This window comes from Hyla sarda, chromosome 4 (assembly GCF_029499605.1).
Source record: "Hyla sarda isolate aHylSar1 chromosome 4, aHylSar1.hap1, whole genome shotgun sequence".
Lineage (NCBI taxonomy): Eukaryota > Metazoa > Chordata > Amphibia > Anura > Hylidae > Hyla > Hyla sarda.
Genome location: NC_079192.1, coordinates 37,271,341 through 37,295,792, shown reverse-complemented (window position 1 = coordinate 37,295,792; position 24,452 = coordinate 37,271,341). Strand labels below are relative to the sequence as shown.

Genomic DNA, 24,452 nt, shown 5'->3' with positions numbered 1-24,452 from the left:
TTGCGGAGTAACCCTCTTATGTAAGAGGACCGACGCCCTCCAGTGTAATCCATTTCCAGGACTTCTAGCCCCCGCTGCCCAGAGGGGGTGTGTACAAGCAGTGTGTGTGTGTGCACTGTGCACGCCTTGCACTGCTAGGACTCTGTGACTGCGGAGGGGAGCGTTAAAAAAAAAAAAAAGAGACTTTCTTCTCTCTATAAACTTCTGTCCCCGGTGGGTATAACCACGGAGGACCTCCATACACCCTATGCCCTCCAGAAGCCGGGGTACCCTGCGGGTTCCAAGGACACCCAAAATGCATTTTTCCTTCAGCGAGGAGGACATCAAGAAGCATCGGCTGGTGAAATCTGTCAGGTATGTTCTGTTGTCTCACCACTGGCACCAACATAGTCCAGAGCGTAGTCTTTTACCAAACCATACTGGAGCGAGGATTGTAGAGTGCGGAGATTATACTGGGGACAGATGGGGGGGATCTATGTTGTCATCCCAGCAGGTGGGATAGGAACAGACTGGGTGGATCTGGTGTCTCCAGTTTAATGATATGTTTCTGCTCCGGCGAAGAGGAGGACTGCCGCTCCAATCCGACAAACGCTATAATGATGACTTTTCAGTGGTTTTTTGGGCTGTGATGGTGCTTGGTTTAGGATTTCTTGTGCCGTGTCCCAAAGCCATTTCATTACACCCCTACTGAGAGGTGCCTGGAAGACCCCCTAGATCCCGAGGAACTGGCTATGTTGGGGGACAGTCATCTAATGACTATAGGGCATTGGTCTCCAGACTGAGGACCCCCAGCATGCTGGGAGTTGTAGTTTTGCAACATCTGGAGGTCCGCAGTATGGAGATCACTGCTATAGGGGGACGACAGGCTATCATCGGGAAACGGAGATCCTGAAGGTTCCGTCCTGTCCCCTGTGTGTATCGAAATCCCCTTCTCGTCCTATGAAACTGCGCATGTATGTTATTGGGGGGTGATAGCTATTGACAGAGCGGACCTTTGGGGTCTGTAACTACCAATCAAAATTCAGCTGATATCTTTCAAGAAATTAGAGTCCTGATACTTGGGATATGGCTTAATGACACGCTGAAACGTGGGGTGCAGAACAATGACACGCTGTCACTTGGGGTACAGGATAATGACACTTGGGGTACAGGATAATGACACGCTGTCACTTGGGGTACAGGATGATGACACGCTGAAACGTGGCGTGCAGAACAATGACACGCTGTCACTTGGGGTACAGGATAATGACACGCTGTCACTTGGGGTACAGGATAATGACACGCTGTCACTTGGGGTACAGGATAATGACACGCTGATACTTGGGATACAGGATAATGACACGCTGACACTTGGGGTACAGGATAATGACACTTTGGGTACAGGATAATGACACGCTGTCACTTGGGGTACAGGATGATGACACGCTGAAACGTGGGGTGTAGGATGATAACGCTGAAACGTGGGGTGCAGGACAATGACACGCTGATACTTGGGGTACAGAACAATGACACGCTGACACTTGGGGTACAGGATAATGACACGCTGACACTTGGGGTACGGGACAGTGACACGCTGACACTTGGGGTACAGGATAATGACACGCTGACACTTGGTACAGGATAATGACACGCTGACACTTGGGGTACAGGACAGTGACACGCTGACACTTGGGGTACAGGATAATGACACTTGGGGTACAGGACAGTGACACGCTGACACTTGGGGTACAGGATAATGACACTTGGGGTACAGGACAGTGACACGCTGACACTTGGGGTACAGGATAATGACACTTGGGGTACAGGACAGTGACACGCTGACACTTGGGGTACAGGATAATGACACATGGGGTACAGGACAGTGACACGCTGACACTTGGGGTACAGGATAAGGACACTTGGGGTACAGGACAATGACACGCTGACACTTGGGGTACAGGACAGTGACACACTGACACTTGGGGTACAGGATAATGACACATGGGGTACAGGACAGTGACACGCTGACACTTGGGGTACAGGATAAGGACACTTGGGGTACAGGACAATGACACGCTGACACTTGGGGTACAGGACAGTGACACACTGACATGCTGACACTTGGTCCACAATGGGCCGGTTTGACTTTAAAAATAAATAAATAAATAGAACCCAATAGTTCTCGTTATTGATGATGGGTAGTCATGATTTTGTGAGGCCACCCAGTAGGAAAGCATCCAGTCCTTCTGTCCTGAAGAGCTTATGTTCTTTGAAGCCGACATGACAGTTCTAGATAATTCACAGAGATCTAGTGGAGTCCATTGACCACATACAGTTCTGCCTGCAGAGCTTACACTCTAATAAATAATAGGCCCCCATAGAGTACGACTTGTTGTCCCAATGAGTTGCACTCTACAGGTGCGGAGGTTACAATGCTAGACAAGTCTATGGCTTTGTAAACAGAGGGTTAATACTTTGTGGTAGTTACCAGGCAGAATATATCTGTGATGTGTATATGCAGCAGTGTGACTATATATGCATAGGGATTAGGGCTCTGTGAGGCCAGCCATGGATATTAATGCGCTGTATACATTGTTCTTGGGGTGACTCCTATACATAGTGTGTCTCCAGCCTGAAACAGTAGATCACATTCTGCCACAATGAGATGGAGATCATAGGGCTGTGGAGTTCTTGTTGTTGCAGTAGTTTAGTACATGCATTGTAATGTAACCTGTAAAAGTTTATACATCCGCTCTGAGCCATTCACATAGTCGATATGTTTACTTATGTCAGCATACACTGGGAAGGAGGCCAAATACTTACAGTACTGGTGTGGAGGACAGTCCTGGGGAGCAAAAACGGACAGTTATTAGGGTTCCTCCTTTAGTCACAAAACAATGACACGCTGACACTAGGGGGACAGGACATTGACACGCTGACACTAGGGGGACAGGACATTGACACGCTGACACTAGGGGGACAGGACATTGGCACGCTGACACTAGGGGGACAGGTCATTGACACGCTGACACTAGGGGGACAGGACATTGACACGCTGACACTAGGGGGACAGGACATTGACACGCTGATATTAGGGGGACAGGACATTGATACGCTGACACTAGGGGGACAGGACATTGATACGCTGACACTAGGGGGACAGGACATTGATACGCTGACACTAGGGGGACAGGACATTGATACGCTGACACTAGGGGGACAGGTCATTGACACGCTGACACTAGGGGGACAGGACATTGACACGCTGACACTAGGGGGACAGGACATTGACACGCTGACACTAGGGGGACAGGACATTGATACGCTGACACTAGGGGGACAGGACATTGATACGCTGACACTAGGGGGACAGGACATTGATACGCTGATACTAGGGGGTCAGGACATTGACACGCTGATACTAGGGGGTCAGGACATTGACACGCTGATATTAGGGGGACAGGACATTGACACAGAGACAAGAGGAACAGGATGATGACACGCTGATATTTGGGGTACAGGATGATGTGATATGGGGTGTGATGCAGGGCAGATGGAATTGCCCTATGGGCAGATGGCGTTAACCCCTTGTATTCGTGACGCCAGGGCGTGGTTTATCCTCAATACCACCTGAAGGTATACCGCTGGATCCTGGGCTAGGCACGGGGGCAATAATGACTCAGACGCCAAGTTATGGATAATGGCAACTTTACTGAGTGACAGATGGTAAAGTCTACAGTTCAGCCAGGGCCCACGGAGGTGACCAGTGACTTGTAGTAGGACTGGACAATTTAGTGCAGGCCACACTTACTTGACAGATGACTTTGACTTGACTGTCAAGACTGTGGCTTACTTGTGGCTGCAGGACTTGACTTTGAGGTCTCCACTACTCTGGACACACACACTAGGCGACTGCACTGGATCTCAGCAGAAAACAAGAGAGAGAAGCTCCATCCAGGGCTTATATGGGGGAGACTAGCAGGGAGCCCATAGGTCACTCTTGGGATCACCTGGTCACTGGTAGCTCCTGGGTAACAATCACATGACATATCACATGGTATAACTCTTAAAGCAACATTACATTTTATAACACTTTACATGTAAAAGCATATTTACAATGGGAAACAAGTGCAGGGGGCCTTTGGGACACTGAAGGAGGCTGCCTGACAGGACAGCAGGAGCACGGGGTAACACCTCCCGTACTGGGCGACCACACTGACATTTGGGGTACTAGACACACTGATATATCACAAAGACACGTTAACACTAGGGGACAGGACAATGATAGGCTGATACTTGGGGTGTAGTATAATGACACACCCCAATTACCAGGCACGCTGATAAATCACAATGACACGCTGACATTTGGGGTACAGGATGACAACAGGCTGACACTTGGGAAAAGGACAGTGACACACTGTTCAGGGACATTACAATGACACAGTGATGCTTGAAGTTCCAAAACAGCAGATATTTGGGGCACTTTGGCAAATGGGGGACAGGACAATGACAAGCTGCCACGTGGGGAAGAGGACAATGTCTAGTGAGGGACAGGATGCCAGGATGATTTGCTGACACATGGGAGACAGGATGATGACACCCTGCTCTTCCAGTGCCACTCTAATGTGCCAAAATAATGGCAAAAACAATGGCAACCTACACCTGGTCCAAGCACTAGTACATTGATGCATGTGGTACCCCACAGATGTGTGCACTTATGTGTATAGACTTGTGCACTAGTGGCTTGTTGTCTAGACACCTGTTCACTAGTGGCTTGTTGTCTAGACACCTGTTCACTAGTGGCTTGTTGTCTAGAGACGTGTTCACTAGTGGCATGTTGTCTAGACACCTGTTCACTAGTGGCTTGTTGTCTAGAGACGTGTTCACTAGTGGCTTGTTGTCTGGAGATGTGTGCACTAGTGGCTTTTTGTCTAGAGACGTGTTCACTACTGGCTTGTTGTCTAGAGACGTGTTCACCAGTGGCTTGTTGTCTAGAAATGTGTTCACTAGTGGCTTGTTGTCTAGAGACGTGTGCACCAGCGGCTTGTTGTCTAGAGACGTGTTCACCAGCGGCTTGTTGTCTAGAGACGTGTTCACCAGCGGCTTGTTGTCTAGAGACGTGTTCACCAGCGGCTTGTTGTCTAGAGACGTGTTCACCAGCGGCTTGTTGTCTAGAGACGTGTTCACCAGCGGCTTGTTGTCTAGAGACGTGTTCACCAGCGGCTTGTTGTCTAGAGACGTGTTCACCAGCGGCTTGTTGTCTAGAGACGTGTTCACCAGTGGCTTGTTGTCTAGAGACGTGTTCACCAGTGGCTTGTTGTCTAGAGACGTGTTCACCAGTGGCTTGTTGTCTAGAGACGTGTTCACCAGCGGCTTGTTGTCTAGAGACGTGTTCACCAGTGGCTTGTTGTCTAGAGACGTGTTCACCAGCGGCTTGTTGTCTAGAGATGTGTGCACTAGTGGCTTGTTGTCTAGAGACGTGTTCACCAGCGGCTTGTTGTCTAGAGACGTGTTCACCAGCGGCTTGTTGTCTAGAGACGTGTTCACCAGCGGCTTGTTGTCTAGAGACGTGTTCACCAGCGGCTTGTTGTCTAGAGACGTGTTCACCAGTGGCTTGTTGTCTAGAGACGTGTTCACCAGTGGCTTGTTGTCTAGAGACGTGTTCACCAGTGGCTTGTTGTCTAGAGACGTGTTCACCAGTGGCTTGTTGTCTAGAGACGTGTTGACCAGTGGCTTGTTGTCTAGAGACGTGTTCACCAGTGGCTTGTTGTATAGAGACGTGTTCACCAGCGGCTTGTTGTCTAGAGACGTGTTCACCAGTGGCTTGTTGTCTAGAGACGTGTTCACCAGCGGCTTGTTGTCTAGAGACGTGTTCACCAGTGGCTTGTTGTCTAGAGACGTGTTCACCAGTGGCTTGTTGTCTAGAGACGTGTTCACCAGTGGCTTGTTGTCTAGAGACGTGTTCACCAGTGGCTTGTTGTCTAGAGACGTGTTCACCAGTGGCTTGTTGTCTAGAGACGTGTTGACCAGTGGCTTGTTGTCTAGAGAAGTGTTCACCAGCGGCTTGTTGTCTAGAGACGTGTTCACCAGCGGCTTGTTGTCTAGAGACGTGTTCACCAGTGGCTTGTTGTCTAGAGACGTGTTGACCAGTGGCTTGTTGTCTAGAGACGTGTTCACCAGTGGCTTGTTGTCTAGAGACGTGTTCACCAGTGGCTTGTTGTCTAGAGACGTGTTCACCAGTGGCTTGTTGTCTAGAGACGTGTTCACCAGTGGCTTGTTGTCTAGAGACGTGTTGACCAGTGGCTTGTTGTCTAGAGAAGTGTTCACCAGCGGCTTGTTGTCTAGAGACGTGTTCACCAGCGGCTTGTTGTCTAGAGACGTGTTCACCAGCGGCTTGTTGTCTAGAGACGTGTTCACCAGCGGCTTGTTGTCTAGAGACGTGTTCACCAGCGGCTTGTTGTCTAGAGACGTGTTCACCAGCGGCTTGTTGTCTAGAGACGTGTTCACCAGTGGCTTGTTGTCTAGAGACGTGTTCACCAGTGGCTTGTTGTCTAGAGACGTGTTCACCAGTGGCTTGTTGTCTAGAGACGTGTTCACCAGCGGCTTGTTGTCTAGAGACGTGTTCACCAGTGGCTTGTTGTCTAGAGACGTGTTCACCAGCGGCTTGTTGTCTAGAGATGTGTGCACTAGTGGCTTGTTGTCTAGAGACGTGTTCACCAGCGGCTTGTTGTCTAGAGACGTGTTCACCAGCGGCTTGTTGTCTAGAGACGTGTTCACCAGCGGCTTGTTGTCTAGAGACGTGTTCACCAGCGGCTTGTTGTCTAGAGACGTGTTCACCAGTGGCTTGTTGTCTAGAGACGTGTTCACCAGTGGCTTGTTGTCTAGAGACGTGTTCACCAGTGGCTTGTTGTCTAGAGACGTGTTCACCAGTGGCTTGTTGTCTAGAGACGTGTTGACCAGTGGCTTGTTGTCTAGAGACGTGTTCACCAGTGGCTTGTTGTATAGAGACGTGTTCACCAGCGGCTTGTTGTCTAGAGACGTGTTCACCAGTGGCTTGTTGTCTAGAGACGTGTTCACCAGCGGCTTGTTGTCTAGAGACGTGTTCACCAGTGGCTTGTTGTCTAGAGACGTGTTCACCAGTGGCTTGTTGTCTAGAGACGTGTTCACCAGTGGCTTGTTGTCTAGAGACGTGTTCACCAGTGGCTTGTTGTCTAGAGACGTGTTCACCAGTGGCTTGTTGTCTAGAGACGTGTTGACCAGTGGCTTGTTGTCTAGAGAAGTGTTCACCAGCGGCTTGTTGTCTAGAGACGTGTTCACCAGCGGCTTGTTGTCTAGAGACGTGTTCACCAGTGGCTTGTTGTCTAGAGACGTGTTGACCAGTGGCTTGTTGTCTAGAGACGTGTTCACCAGTGGCTTGTTGTCTAGAGACGTGGGAATGTTAGAGGTAGGACCTCTTCACAAATAGCCGGACTGTTCACTATCTTGTAGTCAATACAGGGACATGATAGTTTATCACTTTTTATCAGCTACAGTATAAGTCTACTGCATGCTGCTGAAAACCTCTGAACATACAGAACATACTCTACAGAGCAGTGGTCTCCAAACTGTGGACCTCCAGATGTTGCAAAACCAAATTTTTGCTGGGTAGTTGTACTTCTGTAACATATAGAGAACACTGAGGCTGATCCATCAGAAACGTTCTCACCAGGGTATCCACTGACAGGACAGAATCCTTTAGATCAATGTTTCCCAACCAGGGTGCCTCCAGCTGTTGCAAAACTACAACTCCCAGCATGCCCGGACAGCCTTCGGCTGTCCGGGCTTGCTGGGAGTTGTAGTTTTGCAACAACTGGAGACACTCTGTTTGGGAAAAAAAAAACTGGTCTAGCGGCTATTATTGGTCGACAGACAGTGTGGAGACCTGATGATGGAGCTTACATGCTGACATACTTGCTGGGAGTTATAGTTTTGCAACAGCTGGAGGCCCCCCAGTTGGGAAACACTGCTTTAGATACATTTTAGGGTGTGCCGCTTAAACTTTCCGGACTTGGGACCACTCGCTTTGTTGTCCACTTCATGGTGGGCATTGTTGTTTGAGGGAAATTATCTGGAGTTTAACCCTTTAGCCCCAGGCTGTATGACTCCGTGTAGACGTCCGTAGATCTTATCAGGTTAGGATGACTTGTGTCTTGTTGTACCCCCCCCCCAACACTCATTTACACATGTGAAGGGTTCGGGTGTAAAAAAAAAAAAAACATTGAGAAGTTCTAAACATTAATCAATGGTACGACTAGGAGACCAGTCCTAGAAAATGCCGTTTTGCGTATGCAGCTCCTTTACAGACCTATGTGTAGTGATGCATTACTACCTGATTCCTGTTCTAGGTAACCTACAGACGTTACGAGCTCTCAGGCTGCCGTACTATATCTCAGTATAGGATTATAAGAAATAAACTGCTGTGTAGCGCCTGTGCTGTAATACAGAGTCAACCTGTGGAAACAGTGCGCACATGGCACGGATACATCCGCCGCACCTTTCTCATACAGATGTTTGTCTTTGTGCGTTTTATGGCACCTTGTACTAATCTCCACTTTACTGCTTTTTATACAAGGTATTGTATGAGTATATCAGAAGGTCAGAGGTCTGTGTGTCCTGATGCCTGTGTATTAGGATGAGGAGAGGTCTGTGTGTCCTGATGTCTGTGTATTAGGATGAGGTGAGATCTGTGTATTAGGATGAGGTGAGATCTGTGTATTAGGATGAGGAGAGGTCTGTGTGTCCTGATGTCTGTGTATTAGGATGAGGAGAGGTCTGTGTGTCCTGATGTCTGTGTATTAGGATGAGGTGAGATCTGTGTATTAGGATGAGGTGAGATCTGTGTATTAGGATGAGGAGAGGTCTGTGTGTCCTGATGTCTGTGTATTAGGATGAGGAGAGGTCTGTGTGTCCTGATGTCTGTGTATTAGGATGAGGTGAGATCTGTGTATTAGGATGAGGTGAGATCTGTGTATTAGGATGAGGAGAGGTCTGTGTGTCCTGATGTCTGTGTATTAGGATGAGGAGAGGTCTGTGTGTCCTGATGTCTGTGTATTAGGATGAGGTGAGATCTGTGTATTAGGATGAGGTGAGATCTGTGTATTAGGATGAGGAGAGGTCTGTGTGTCCTGATGTCTGTGTATTAGGATGAGGAGAGGTCTGTGTGTCCTGATGTCTGTGTATTAGGATGAGGAGAGGTCTGTGTGTCCTGATGTCTGTGTATTAGGATGAGGAGATGTCTGTGTGTCCTGATGTCTGTGTATTAGGATGAGGAGAGGTCTGTGTGTACTGATGTCTGTGTATTAGGATGAGGAAAGGTCTGTGTGTCCTGATGTCTGTGTATTAGGATGAGGAGAGGTCTGTGTGTACTGATGTCTGTGTATTAGGATGAGGAGAGATCTGTGTGTACTGATGTCTGTGTATTAGGATGAGGAGAGATCTTTGTGTCCTGATGTCTGTGTATTAGGATGAGGAGAGGTCTGTGTGTCCTGATGTCTGTGTATTAGGATGAGGAGAGGTCTGTGTGTCCTGATGCCTGTGTATTAGGATGAGGAGATGTCTGTGTGTCCTGATGTCTGTGTATTAGGATGAGGAAAGGTCTGTGTGTCCTGATGTCTGTGTATTAGGATGAGGAGAGGTCTGTGTGTCCTGATGCCTGTGTATTAGGATGAGGAGATGTCTGTGTATTAGGATGAGGAGAGATCTATGTGCCCTGATGTCTGTGTATTAGGATGAGGAGAGGTCTGTGTGTCCTGATGTATGTGTATTAGGATGAGGAGAGGTCTGTGTGTACTGATGTCTGTGTATTAGGATGAGGAAAGGTCTGTGTGTACTGATGTCTGTGTATTAGGATAAGGAGAGATCTTTGTTTCCTGATGTCTGTGTATTAGGATGAGGAGAAGTCTGAGTGTCCTGATGTCTGTGTATTAGGATGAGGAAAGGTATGTGTGTCCTGATGTCTGTGTATTAGGATGAGGAGAGGTCTGTGTGTCCTGATGTCTGTGTATTAGGATGAGGAGAGATCTGTGTATTAGGATGAGGAGAGGTTTGTGTGTCCTATCTGTGTATTAGGATGAGGAGAGGTTTGTGTGTCCTATCTGTGTATTAGGATGAGGAGAGGTTTGTGTGTCCTGATGTCTGTGTATTAGGATGAGGAGAGGTCTGTGTGTCCTGATGTCTGTGTATTAGGATGAGGAGAGATCTGTGTATCAGGATGAGCAGAGGTTTGTGTGTCCTATCTGTGTATTAGGATGAGGAGAGGTCTGTGTATTAGGATGAGGAGAGATCTTTGTGTCCTGATGTCTGTGTATTAGGATGAGGAGAGGTCTGTGTATTAGGTAGAGAGGATTATATTTTGTATATTAGTAATATCCTGTGTGTTAGGACAGGGAATTCTTATTTTTCCCCAGCCTTGGACGTTGTGGATTGTGTTATCTTGTCTGCCTCGGTCACAAGGACATACTTACATACTTACATACTTACATACTTACATACTTATGATTGAGTAAAATATGTTGTATCCTGCAGACAGTGCACATGGCTGAGGACCATATCATACCCGCTCCTCCGCCAGTCACTACAGCCATCAAAATAATCAGAAAGAAATACACAATTGACCGTTTTTTCGTTACTAAAGTTTTCCAATTCCCGCCATGTTGAAATTGGGCCTAAATCTTACTGTGTTTGCTCATTCAGATAAGGAGAAGTGTGTGCGGACTATAAATCCAAAGAGGAGTCTACAGGAAGACATGGTTCCTCTCTTCCAGAAATCAGAGCATGGATTGTGCCTGGAACGGCAAAGCAGCTGCTTCCAGAGAAACAGAATTTAACTGCAGTACCAAAAACAACCTGTGGGCAGGTGTGGTGCTGTTATTTTAAAATTTATTTTTAATTATTATTATGACACAGGCAGCCATGTTTTTCTTAAACTTGGGACTGCTTTTTCTACCTTGCCTTAAAGGAAAACGGTCACCCGTTCACCAGGTTATAGTGCGGGAGAACAGGAGACCGATGAGGGGTCTCGGACTGCTATACCTACCTGCAGTCCGGAACCCCGATCCTCCAAAGGTCCCTCTTTTCCAGTGCTTACTGAGCGCTTACGTGACCAACGCTAAACCACCTGTATAATTTAAATCCATCTGGCGGGCCCGCCTCCAGAGCACAAGTCAGCGCTGAAAGGGGGGATCTTTGGAGGATCGGGGATCCGAACTGCTATACCTACCTGCAGTCCGGAAACCCGATCCTCCGAGACCCCGCATCGGTCTCCTGTTCACCCGCACTATAACCCGGTGTATCAGGTAATAGTGCGGGTGAACGGGTGACAGGTTTCCTTTTAAAGGGATTGTCCAGTTTGGAAACTCAATTTTAATGCACCCTTTTAGAGCAGGGTCACATGGGGCGCATCTGCAGCATATTTCATGCTGCGGAAGCACAGGCGGCAGTCACAAGGGACGGCAGAGCGAGCTGTCCGCGTGTAGTGGTGAATTTCCTGCTGTAGAAATCCCCCGCTAGAAGTGAACATGCTGAAATACACGGCCTCTGCCCTTAAGGTGGAAGGGGGTCTCTGGTCACTTCTTATACAATTACCAAAGTAGAGAGGGGTTACAAAGAGTGTAATGCTTCATTTCTCCTGAGGGGGCACTGCAGGAAATTGAACTCATGCTAGGTTCATACTACGGAATCTCCCACCGTGCGTCCCTATAGACTGCAATGTATTCTGCGCGGATTCTGCCAAAAGAATAGGCAAGATCTTTTTTCAGTGGCGGCAGTGAAATTCTGTTGTTAATTTAAATATTTATCTACTCTTTTGCACTTTGTGTGTAGATCGGCATTTGTAGTCAACTGTTCATTTTCCCAGCAGTGGCCCCTACAGGAGAAATATAGCATTACATGCAGTGTGGTTGTTTTATAAAAAAAAAAATATATATATATATATATATATATATATATATATATATATATATATATTGCTCAAAAAAATAAAGGGAACACTAAGATAACACATCCTAGATCTGAATGAATGAACTAATCGTATGAAATACTTTCCTCTTTACATAGTTGAATGTGCGGACAACAAAATCACATATAAATTATCAATGGAAATCAAATTCAACCCATGGAGGTCTGGATATGGAGTCACACTCAAAATCATAGTGGAAAACCCCACTACAGGCTGAACCAACTTTGATGTGTGGTGGCCCAGTACATTTATCCTACCCTGTCAGTTAGAGTCCCTCCATGTCCCCAGGGCCCCCTTACCGTGTAACCCCTATTGTATATATGTTTGTATTACTAGTGTACTGTTGCTTTAACTATTATACCATGTGCTTGTTACCCAGGAGGCACTAGTGACCAGGTGACCCCCCCAAAGTAACCTATGGGATCCGTGCTAAGCTCCCCTATAAAACCAGGGGAGGGGCTGCAATCTCTCTCTTGGAGCTCTTAGCTCTTGTTCCTGAGGTCCAGTTCAGTCAAGACGTCTCAGAGTGTGTCCAGAGCATTGGAGGCCTCAAGAACAAGAATCTTCAGCCACAAAGTCAGCTCAAGTAAGCTCAAAGTCATCTTCATGTCAATTGTCAAGTCAGTCAAGTCAAGTCTTCTATATAGTCACCGTGGCCTGCACTAAAGTGTCTCTACATACTGCAAGTCCCAGCAAGCCTGCGAGGTCCCCGTGTCACTGGTCACCTCCTTGGGATATTGGCTGTACTACATAGACTGTGTCACCTGTCTACCCTCAGTAAAGCTACCATTGTCCGTAACTTGGTGTCAGTATCTTCATTGCCCCCCGTGCCTAGCCCAGGACCAGCTGTATTACCTTCGGGTGGTTAAGGCTAAACCACGCCCTGCCGTTACGACAAGAAGGGGTTAATAACATCTTTTCCCAGGGTTACAACATCTGCCCTGCATTGCACCCCGCAATACCACAGATGTATTGTCCTTAAAACAAGTCAAAACATCACATGTGCTCAGTGTGAACCTGCTTTCATCTGTGAAGAGCACAGGGCGCCAGTGGCCAATTTGCCAATCTTGTTGTTCTCTGGCAAATGCCAAACGTCCTGCAGGGTGTTGGGCTGTAAGCACAACCCCCACCTGTGGACGTCGGGCCCTCATACCACCCTCATGGAGTCAGTTCCTGACCGTTTGAGTGGACACATGCACATTTGTGGCCTGCTGGAGGTCATTTTGCAAGGCTCTGGTAGTGCTCCTCCTTGCACAAAGGCAGAGGTAGCGGTCCTGCTGCTGGGTTGTTGCCCTCCTATGGCCTTCTCCACGTCTCCTGATGTACTGGCCTGTCTCCTGGTAGCGCCTCCATGCTCCGGACACTATGCTGACAGACACAGCAAACCTTCTTGCCACAGCTCGCATTGATGTGCCATCCTGGATGAGCTGCACTACCTGAGCCACTTGTGTGGGTTGTAGACTCCGTCTCATGCTACCACTAGAGTGAAAGCACTGCCAGCATTCAAAAGTGACCAAAACATCAGCGAGGAAGCATAGGAACTGAGAAGTGGTCTGGTGTCACCACCTGCAGAACCGCTCCTTTTATTGGGGTTATCTTGCTAATTGCCTATAATTTCCACCTGTTGTCTGTTCCATTTGCACAACAGCATGTGAAATTGATTGTCAATCAGTGTTGCTTCCTGAGTGGACAGTGTGATTTCACAGAAGTGTCATTGACTTGGAGTTACATTGTGTTCCCTTTATTTTTTTAAGAAGTTTATATAAGAGCCGAAAGAGATTGATAGGGGAATATAGATTGTGATCCCCAATGGGGGATGACAAGTTCTGTACAGTGCTATGGAATATGCTTGTGCTCTATAAATAAAAGAACTATTCTTTTTAGTCTTCTTCTTCGAGACCCTATTACAATACAGAGTATTGTGTCTGATGAAGGGGACGGCCATGGGCATACGTCATGACATCCTCAGCGCTGGCCGTGTTTTACCTTCCTAATGTGCCCTAATTAAAGCTTATGATGTAGTCAGATCGATGATGGCAAAGGACATTTGACAATATCTATTGATCAAAACCGGGAGGGAGAGGAGAGCAGCGGCTGGGAATCCTTTACCCAACACAAGTCATTGTAACACATTAGAGATTACACAGACAGCAGAAAACCCCCCACATGGCATACCATTTTGGAAACTAGACCCCTTGGGGAACATAACAAGGAATTAAGTGAGCCTTAATACCCCACAGGGGTTTCACGACTTTTGCATATGTAAAAAAAAAAAATTTACATTTTTACAAGGGTTAATAGCAGAAAAGACCCCCCACAATTTGTAAATACATTTCTTTGGAGTAAGGACATACCTTATTTTTGAATGATTATGGCTTGGCGAAGGCACAGCGGGTCTTGGTATAGCGTGACGTCAGTCAGGGGCCTTGAGCTTCATATGGAGCCAGCATGTGGGACCCCCCTCAAGGAGCATTAATGGGGGGAGCACTGAGCCCTAAAATAGGGGAACACTATGGGGGACAACGGGCCGTAACTGGGGTAGACAGGTGGGGTACAGATGCCCGTAATATGGGGTACAGTGGGCCAGAAAATTATAAATAATAATAAAACAGGATATGTTCCCAGAATGATGACCCGGAGCATAGCCAAAACTAAAAAAAATATGCCCACCCCAAACCCTATGCTCTGAATTATCATTCTGGGAATGTGATATGTGTGGCCGTCCCTAACCTGTTGCCTCAAATGTGCACCCGCTCAGGTGGAGAGAGAGTTTTTTGGGCAATTTAGTGATTTATGGGGTTAAAATTTGGAATGTACTCTGGACTTGGTACATTGGTCAAATTATGGACAATTCAAAATGTAAAGGGAAAATTTAGGGCTCCAAGGAAGTGTGATACTCCCCAAAGCAGCCTATGCAAAGGCCCGGATTATCTGGGCAAGTGTCGCACAGATAGATGGTGTCCTTCCCAATCCCCTTCCTGCGACACACTCTGCATTTTTTCTGCGATCGCCCCTTCTTTCCAGTGTGGGGGACCTCACCTGGAAAGTGTTGGCCTGGGACAATCCTGGCACCTATAACTCCAGACCCTTGGGAAGTCCGGCCTGATCTTTAACAGTCGCCAAAGATCAGGAACCTTAGGACTTCTTCTTGGTACTGGAGGAATGTCCCTGTGTTGCCAGCTTACTGGGACAGTACAAAAGCGTTGTACAGGGCAACCTGTACCATGTAGACCGCAACTTTTTTTGTACCATGCCCGTGTTTTCCGCATGGTGTTGTATGGCTTGAGGACTTGATCTGACAGATCAACTCCCCCCCATATACCGATTGTAGTCCAGAATACAATCGGGCTTGAGGACCGGCCCCACGGTACCTCGCACAGGGACAGGGATGCTGCCATTCCCATGAATAGTGGTGAGTATAAGGACATCCCTCTTATCCTTATACTTCACCAACAACAGGTTATCATGGGTCAGGGCACTGGACTCACCCTTGGGGATAGGCGTCTTGACCAAATTTAGAGGGAGGCCTCTCTGGTTCTTCCGCACGGTCCCACAAGTGGACGTGGATCTGGCGGAAAGGGATTTGAACAGAGGGATGCTGGTATAAAAGTTATCCACGTACACGTGGAAACCCTTATCTAGCAATGGGTGCACAAGGTCCCAAACGAGTTTCCCGCTAACACCCAGAGTGGGGGGACATTCTGGGGGTTCAATACGGGAATCTCGTCCCTCACATACTCTAAACTTGCAAGTGTACCTGGAGGTACTCTAGCAAAGTTTGTAGAGTTTCACGCCATACCGTGCCCGCTTCGAGGGAATATACTGGCGGAAGATGAATCTCCCCTTAAAACTGATGAGAGACGCATCTACCAAGAGGTCCCTGAGGGGTACGTAGGCCTCCAAAAATTTGGCCCCAAAGTGATCGATGACCAGCCTCACTTTGTAAAGCCGGTCATAGGCAGGATCACCTTGGGGCGGACATGCCGCATTATCTGCATAATGCAGGCATTTCCGAATCGCCTCGTACCGCCTCCGTGTCATCGCCATACTGTAAAGCGGGGTCTGATAGAAGACGTCCCCGCTCCAGTAATGACGAGCACTTGTTTTTTTGTCCAGGCCCATATGCAGCGTGAGGCCCCAAAATGTCCTCATTTCCGCTGCATCAATGGCGCGCCATTCATTGGGCCTGGCCAAAAGCGAATCTGGGTGGTGGGCAATGAACTGCTGGGCATACAAGTTCATTTGCTCCACCATTAGATTGACCAGGCTGTCACTGAAAAAAAAACTTAAAGTCCAGATCAGTGAATCCAGCATGGTCAATCCGGATTCCTGAGTCGCCAACAAACTCAGGAATCCGTGGCTGATAACCCTCTGGGGGGCTCCAGACAGGGTCATCGGAAGGGGGCTCTGGTGCACTTGTCTGGGGGGCCGGACTCCTATTACGAGTGGCATTGGCACCCGTACTAGTGTCGGCCACTGGGTCACTTTCATGGGGGGTGCGTGGCCTCGCCTGGCGGCGTCTCCGCCGCCGTACAGGGGACTCATCATCACTACTAGATGATGAGGAGGGCGATGAACACAAAAAAGTCAGATCTTCCTCGTCCTCACTGGCAGATTCGGAGTCGGAGGCTAAAAAAGCGTAAGCCTCCGCTGCCGAAAATGCCCAGCGGGCCATCGCCTTTTTTCTACGGTGCCGGGGGTGAAGCGGTGGCAGAGGGGGTGCGTGCGGGGGGGGGGGATTGGGGAAGTATATAGTGTGTGGTGCTTGATGTAAACTTAAAGGGAGAAAAAAAAAAGCTGCATCTCCCCCCCAAAAAATGGGTGGCATTCGCAGCACCCTGAACCCCTAATAGGGCCCGGGGTCACAAGGATCAGGTGACAACGGACCCTTGGGGACCTATTAGGGGGTCAGGGGGGGGGGATTGTTTTTCTACTTTGTTTTACTTTGTTTTACTTTTTTGGGACACAGAATGCCTACCTTGCCCTGAATACTGCTCTCCCTGATCTAGGGGCTCCTGAGGGGGCTCCGATCGTGCAGAGGGGGGGGGGGGTCCCGGTCCTCTCATGGCAGCTCTGCCCGCTGACTGAACTCAGGGAGCGTGCAGAGCTGCGTGAGGGGACCGTTAACCCCTCCTCTGCTGGACTACTATTGGCCGGACGATCGCCGGCCAATAGCAGCGTTGCTGGGGTGGTGACAACTGGAGGTGATTGGCGGTGTATTGTACACCGCTGATCACCTTCTTTTCCGGGTCATCGGGTCACAAGTGACCCGAATGACCGGAATCGCAGCAGATCGCTCGCGTGAATTCGCGAGTGCTCTGCTGCTATCGCCGACATGTGGGGGCCCCGGGATCCCCCTCGGCATTTGCACGGCATGCCTGCTGAACGATTTCAGCAGGCATGCCGTTCCGATCTCTGCCCGGCGTGCGGCAGGGATTGGAAAACGCCAGGGCGTAACATTACGCCCTTGGTCCTTAAGGGGTTAAAGAGCATCTGTCACCGAAACTAAACTTTTAATACATTGTTCCTTATGTAATTATAAGACACTTTGCTATTTTTACTGTTAAAATTCTCAATCTTTATATGTTTTTAATGTGATTGAAAAAATGGCCACTAGGTGGCTCTGTTCTGTTCCCTGCACAAGTCAAACAGTTAGTTTGGTCTCCTCCTGGCCTGGCAGGAGACCAAATTCAGGAAGTGCGTGCGGAGCATGGGGAGGCACAGCTCTCACAGGCTTTAGTGACGTTGTGCCTGCTGGGGAACGCCCACTTTATCCTACTGGGAGCTCACACAATGTGAGCAAGGGGAAAGGTATGATACAGAGCTTTTTAAATCTCTGGAAAAAAAATGTACAGGCAGGAGGGGTGTTAGGAGTAGTCAGGGAATATAATCTGAGTTAGTTTAGAAAATATGGATTGATGACAGGTACTCTTTAAGGGTTTATCCAGCATAAAAAAAGAATTGTCCTTTAGGTTGTGTACGGTATTGCAGCTCAGCTTCCTTGAAGTAAATGGAGCAAAGTTGTAATGCAACACACAACCTGAGGGCAGGTCTGGAGCTGTTTTTGAAAGAAATTATCGCTGTTTTTCTATTCTATTTAAAGATTTCACCCCTTGAATGTATAGGAATAAGATCTGTAGGGAATCCACTGCACACACCGTATGCAACACGTGCAGAGCTTGCTTCTGGGATCGCTGCAGATTCGCAAATTCCCATCACGTGTGGAGCCATCATACAGCGGTAAGGCAAGGATTCCACTTGGGTTTTTTTTTTTTGGCAGTTTTTGAACCAAAGTCAGAAGTGGATCCATAAGGTAGGAGAAGTATAAGTCCTTTCTTTATATGTCCTATTCCTTTTGAATACATTTCTGGCTTTGGCTCAAAAACTGCAGTGGCAGAAATCCAAAAACAAGTGGAATCCTAGCCTAAAGCATAAAACTGCAGTTTTTTTTGTTTGTTTCTTTTTGTGTTTTGTTTAGTTTTTTGGTATAAAAATGCAGTCTTTATTTGTATCTTATAATGTGTGTGAACATGGCCTAAGGGCGCAAGAGAACTTTAGGGAACTTTAACCTAGATTGACAAGGCGAGGCAGGAATGTAAGATGTCTTCTTGTTGTGACTCGGAGCTGCCGATGGCCTTCACTGATGTCTGTGTTTTAAGTTTAGAAATGTTGTCCCCCCCACCCCCTTCCCATCATCATTTATAGATTGCTGTATTTGGGTTATAGGTTATTAAAGGGGTATTCCGGTTTTAACAATAACCTATGATTCCCTATGAATAGTATAACCTGTCTGTGGCTACTATCTGTGCGGACCTTTTTAATGGAATAAGGAGGGAATTGATCATTGGTTGTACCCTGAGGTGTTGTTTATTTATTTATTTATTTTTTGTCTGTTAAATTGCTGCAGGACCCATTCATCTTGATCTATAGCAGGATTCCCCAACCTGTGGCATTTCAGTTGGTGCAAAACTACAACTCCCAACATTCTTTTTCAATAAGTAGTGTGGAGGAAGTCAAAAAGAGCTTTCACTTTTGCAGTAGTAGCTGACTTGTCTGAGACAATTGATAGCTCTTTCAGTCCTTGGAATCCTTTTTCCTGGTCCTCTAGCAGTCCCAATGTATCGGGTTAGCCCATGAATATCAATGTCTTAATCACATTGAGTAGTTGTGTTTTTTCCCATTTATCCTCTGTTGGCGGATGCTGAAGAGGACTCTCTGAGGACTCTCACTAGTCAGATGTGCCGACACTTTACCGGCGTCACGGTGTGTTGGTTGACATTCCCAAAGGAAGCTCGATTGTCTGTTACCGTTGCCTTGCTGCTCCCAGTCCTAACTATACCATGAAAGGGTTGTCCCTGCCTTACGTCAATAATGTCCGCATCGGTTGGTGTGACAGTCCACCTCGTGGGGACAAACAGACGTCAGCTGTATGTATGTACGCAGTTCACTGTACACAGTGATGTAAAGGTGTCCATCGTCTATGACTATTCTCACTCAACTTCTGGTTTTCTTGTTCTAAAAGAAACTTCTTAGGTGGTTTCAGGGATGAGAATGTGGACTGTCGTAGTTTTCCTTCTTTAACGTATAGTGGAAGTGAAAAAGGTGGGTTTTTTTTTGTTTTGTTTTTTAAATCAACTGGTGCCAGAAAGTTAAACAGATTTGTAAATGACTTCTATTAAAAAATCTTAAACCTTCCAGTACTTTTTAGGGGCTATATACTACAAAGAAAATGCTTATCTTTTTAGATTTCTCTGATGTCATGACCACAGTGCTCTCTGCTGACCTCTGCTGTCCATTTCAGGAACTGTCCAGAGCAGCATATGTTTGCTCTGGGGATTTTCTCCTGCTCTGGACAGTTCCTAAAATGGATAGCAGAGGCCAGCAGAGAGCACTGTGGTCATGACATCAGAGAAATCTAAAAAGATAAGCATTTCCTCTGTAGTATACAGCCCATAAAAAGTACTGGAAGGATTAAGATTTTTTAATAGAAGTAATTTACTAATCTGTTTAACTTTCTGGCACCAGTTGATTTAAAAAAAAAAGTTTTCCACGGGAGTACCCCTTTAATACTCTGCGCTGCTGGAGAACCTACACAGTGAGACCCATCTTTATCTCAGGCATTCCTGTCCTCTCTGAAATAATCACAAGTGTCTCAGCCTCCTTTAACAATCACTACATTTACCCTCCTGATATACTCTGTGTTATACGCCATGAAGGACAGGTTACTTCTCCTGTAATATCAGTGCATTCTTCTCCTGAAAACCTCTGTGCTGCTGTGCTGTTTTGGCCCAGATGCTATTCTTAGCACTCAGTCTGCTACCTCACGTTATCCACAACATATAACTGCTTTCATTTGGGCCATGTTCAGTCACTTATCTTATTTTACTTTTTGCTGTTATCGCGTTTCGGGCAAAAATGTGCGCAGAGTGAACATGTCCTTAGTCTCATGTGGACAGGTCACTGCCTTCCATAGAGTAGCAGATTCCTCCCCTAAAGTACTCTGTTCTGCTGGGGCCCAGGCCCTTCTACACTGAGCCCAGCACTTATCTCAATTCCCAGCCTCACATGATGACACTGCCGTTGTCTTGCACATCTCTTTCCATGCAAACATCAGTACCCAAATAGACAGGACAACAGCATCATTACATGTTCACACGGTGAAATTTCTGAGCGGATTCCGTCAGAAAATTCAGCCTGGAAATTCCGTTGCAGTAGAATCTAGTTGGTTTCAATGGGATGCTGCTGCACCGTGCACATGGTGGAATTTCCACGGTGGAAACATCTGCCATGGAAATCCTGATTTTGGCCTCTGCCGAAAGAGTTGACATGTCCATTCTTTTGGCAGAATCTGCTCAGAAATGCATAGCCGTCCATGGCCCATTTCTGATCGGTCTATGCTATTTGCGGATATTATGCAGAATTTCCGCTGTGTTAACATGGCCTTACATTCCTCTCTTTAAAATATTGTGCTGTAAGACTTTTTTTTCCAAATGTTTTTTTCCTTTACATAAGACACAGAAACAAACGTATATAACTTCAGCCACCAGCAGTATGTTTGCTCCATCCCAGGCCCTGTCTATAATATTATGTAGGGTTTTTTGGATTGTTTTTGTTATAATTCCTCTTTATTTCACAAGTCTCCAAAGTTCATGTGGACTTCCGAAACAAAATCTCTCATTGCTATTAAAAATAATGCTTTCACTTCCCCGTGCTGCTCTGTACAACTGTACCGTATCAGGGAGCCCCAGGGTATGTTCATTGATCGACTATATCAGGACATGGAATTGGTTATGTCACTTTGTATTAGAACAAGGAGCCTCCTCTGTATATTCATTGGAGAATTATGTAGTCTCATCAGGAGGATGGCAACCATGCTTATGGTCGCCATTGGGAACGCTCTGACTGCATTGTGCAGTCCTGCAGGGAAGGGGACCTAGGGTACATAGAAAACCAGACCCCCCCCCCCCCCCCCCATAGATTACATAGAAGACCAGACTCCTCCATAGAATACATAGAAGACCAGACTCCTCCATAGAAGACCAGACTCCACCATAGAATACATAGACCAGACCCCTCCATAGAATACATAGACCAGACCCTCTATAGAATACATAGACCAGACTCCTCCATAGAAGACCAGACTCCTCCATAGAATACATAGACCAGACCCCTCCATAGAATACATAGACCAGACCCCTCCATAGAATACATAGACCAGACCCCTCCATGGAATACATAGACCAGACCCTCTATAGAATACATAGACCAGACTCCTCCATAGAAGACCAGACTCCACCATAGAATACATAGACCAGACTCTCTATAGAATAAATAGACCAGACTCCTCCATAGAAGACCAGACTCCACCATAGAATACATAGACCAGACCCCTCCATAGAATACATAGACCAGACCCTCTATAGAATACAGAGAACAGACTCCTCCATAGAAGACCAGACTCCACCATAGAATACATAGACCAGACTCTCTATAGAATAAATAGACCAGACTCCTCCATAGAAGACCAGACTCCTCCATAGAATACATAGATCAGACCCCTCCATAGAATACATAGACCAGACTCCTCCATAGAATACATAGACCAGACTCCTCCATAGAATACATAGAAGACCAGACTCCTCCATAGAAGACCAGACCCCCCCATAGAATACATAGAAGACCAGACTCCTCCATAGAAGACCAGACCCCCCCCCCCCATAGAATACATAGAAGACCAGACCCCTCCATAGAACACACAGAAGACTAGACTCCTCCATAGAATTCATAGAAGACCAGACTACTCCATAGAATTCATAGAAGACCAGACTACTCCATAGAATACATAGAAGACCAGACTCCTCCATAGAATACATAGAAGACCAGACCCTTCCCTAGAAGAAGACCAGACCCTTCCCTAGAAGATCTGACCCCTCCGTAGAATACCATACCCCTCCATAGAAGACCTGCACTCTCCATAGAAGACCTGCACTCTCCATAGAAGACCTGCACTCTCCATAGAAGACCTGCACTCTCCATAGAAGACCTGCACTCTCCATAGAAGACCTGCACTCTCCATAGAAGACCTGCACTCTCCATAGAAGACCTGCACTCTCCATAGAAGACCTGCACTCTCCATAGAAGACCTGCACTCTCCATAGAAGACCTGCACTCTCCATAGAAGACCTGCACTCTCCATAGAAGACCTGCACTCTCCATAGAAGACCTGCACTCTCCATAGAAGACCTGCACACTCCATAGAAGACCTGCACACTCCATAGAAGACCTGCACACTCCATAGAAGACCTGCACACTCCATAGAAGACCTGCACACTCCATAGAAGACCTGCACACTCCATAGAAGACCTGCACACTCCATAGAAGACCTGCACACTCCATAGAAGACCTGCACACTCCATAGAAGACCTGCACACTCCATAGAAGACCTGCACACTCCATAGAAGACCTGCACACTCCATAGAAGACCTGCACAGGTTTTTGCTACTCATCTACATATCTTCAAAAGTTGTCGCTCAAACACCTATTCCACCCAACACACAAGTATGCATGTGTTTTTCATGGGAAGAAAGGAGTAAGTAGACACCTCCTGGTAGCTGTGTAAATTCTGAGAAAACCAATGGATCAGGTGTTCAAATTCAACATGCCCTATTTTTCTTTTTCTCTAGTGGTCTTCAAATTCTGGACCTCTCGATGATGCAAAACTACAATTCGCTGCCTGGGCATGCTGGGAGTTGTTGTTTTATCCACAGTTTGAAGACTGCAGCTCTAACATCATCAGTCAAAGAGTACATAAGACAGTCAGATGGTCCCACCGAGGTTTAGACCATTTTTATGGAATGTGTATGGGGCCCTTTGCTAACCAGGGTCCATAGCAGCAGCTTCTACAGTACATACACCCCTGAATGGAGCAACATACACTTAAAGGGGTACTCCGGTGAAAAACCTTTTTTTATTTTAAATCAACTGGTGCCAGAAAGTTAAACAGATTTGTAAATTACTTCTATTAAAAATGTTTAATCCTTCCTGTACTTATTAGCTGCTGAATACTACAGTGGAAATTCTTTTCCATTTGAAACACAGAGCTGTCTGCTGACATCATGAGCACAGTGCTCTCTGCTGACATCTCTGTCCATTTTAGGTACTGTCCAGAGTAAAAGGAAATCCCCATGGCAAACATATGCTGTTCTGGACAGTTCCTAAAATGGACAGAGATGTCAGCAGAGAGCACTGTGGTCATGATTCAGCAGACAGCTCTGTGTTTCAAAAAGAAAATAATTTCCTCTGTAGTATTCAGCAGCTAATAAGTACAGGAAGGATTAAGATTTTTTAATAGAAGTAATTTACAAATCTGTTTAACTTTCTGGCACCATTTGATTTAAAAAATAAAATAAAAATAATAATAAGTTTTTCACCGTAGTACCCCTTTAAGATTTTAGGCTGTGACTATCCATACATTTGAGGCGGCTGTTATCAAAAGGAGCTAGAAATAGATGTTGAAAAGAGATTTCAATGATTTCAATAGAATTCCATACTGATAAAAAGTGTCTCCAAATGCGTTTGAAAGATTGAAGTTATGCACAGCTGAACAGGCTTTCGATTAGATGGCTGGGACCCCCAACGATGCCTAGAATGGAATGGACCAGTGGGTAAAATGTTGGCAGCCCCCTTTGCCTTTATTTCTGACTTCTCACTTGGGTTCCAAGTCCTGGCATAACTCTGATTCCTTTGTGAGTGTCAGTCCATGCTGCCAGACCAAGGGTCTCATTTCTGAAAGGCAAATAATTATCTACTAAGCCACCGTACTACTTTGTTATGCTGGCAAAAGGACCTTATTCCATCCAGTGGGCAACGCGTGGAAAAACTGAGGCAACAGTCTACAACTGTGTCATCAATTACACCAGTATTCTTCTCATTAGTCATTTTGCATGTCATGGAGCGGATGACAACTGAAACTGTTATG

General features: G+C 46.7%; 1 protein-coding gene across 6 annotated transcripts in view; it reads left to right on the top strand.

The window, feature by feature from the left end:
- PDE4A (phosphodiesterase 4A) overlaps positions 1-24,452 on the top strand; it is a 1,221,221-nt gene that overhangs the window by 1,107,241 nt on the left and 89,528 nt on the right. Inside the window, exon 1 of one of the 6 annotated variants that reach the window (XM_056570567.1) lies at positions 158-354. The exons of the other annotated variants lie outside the window; for them this stretch is intronic. Coding sequence (XP_056426542.1) covers positions 248-354 — 107 coding nt within the window. The 5' untranslated portion in view covers positions 158-247. Of the gene's footprint in view, positions 1-157; positions 355-24,452 lie in introns of those variants that run through there. 6 annotated transcript variants of the gene reach the window in all.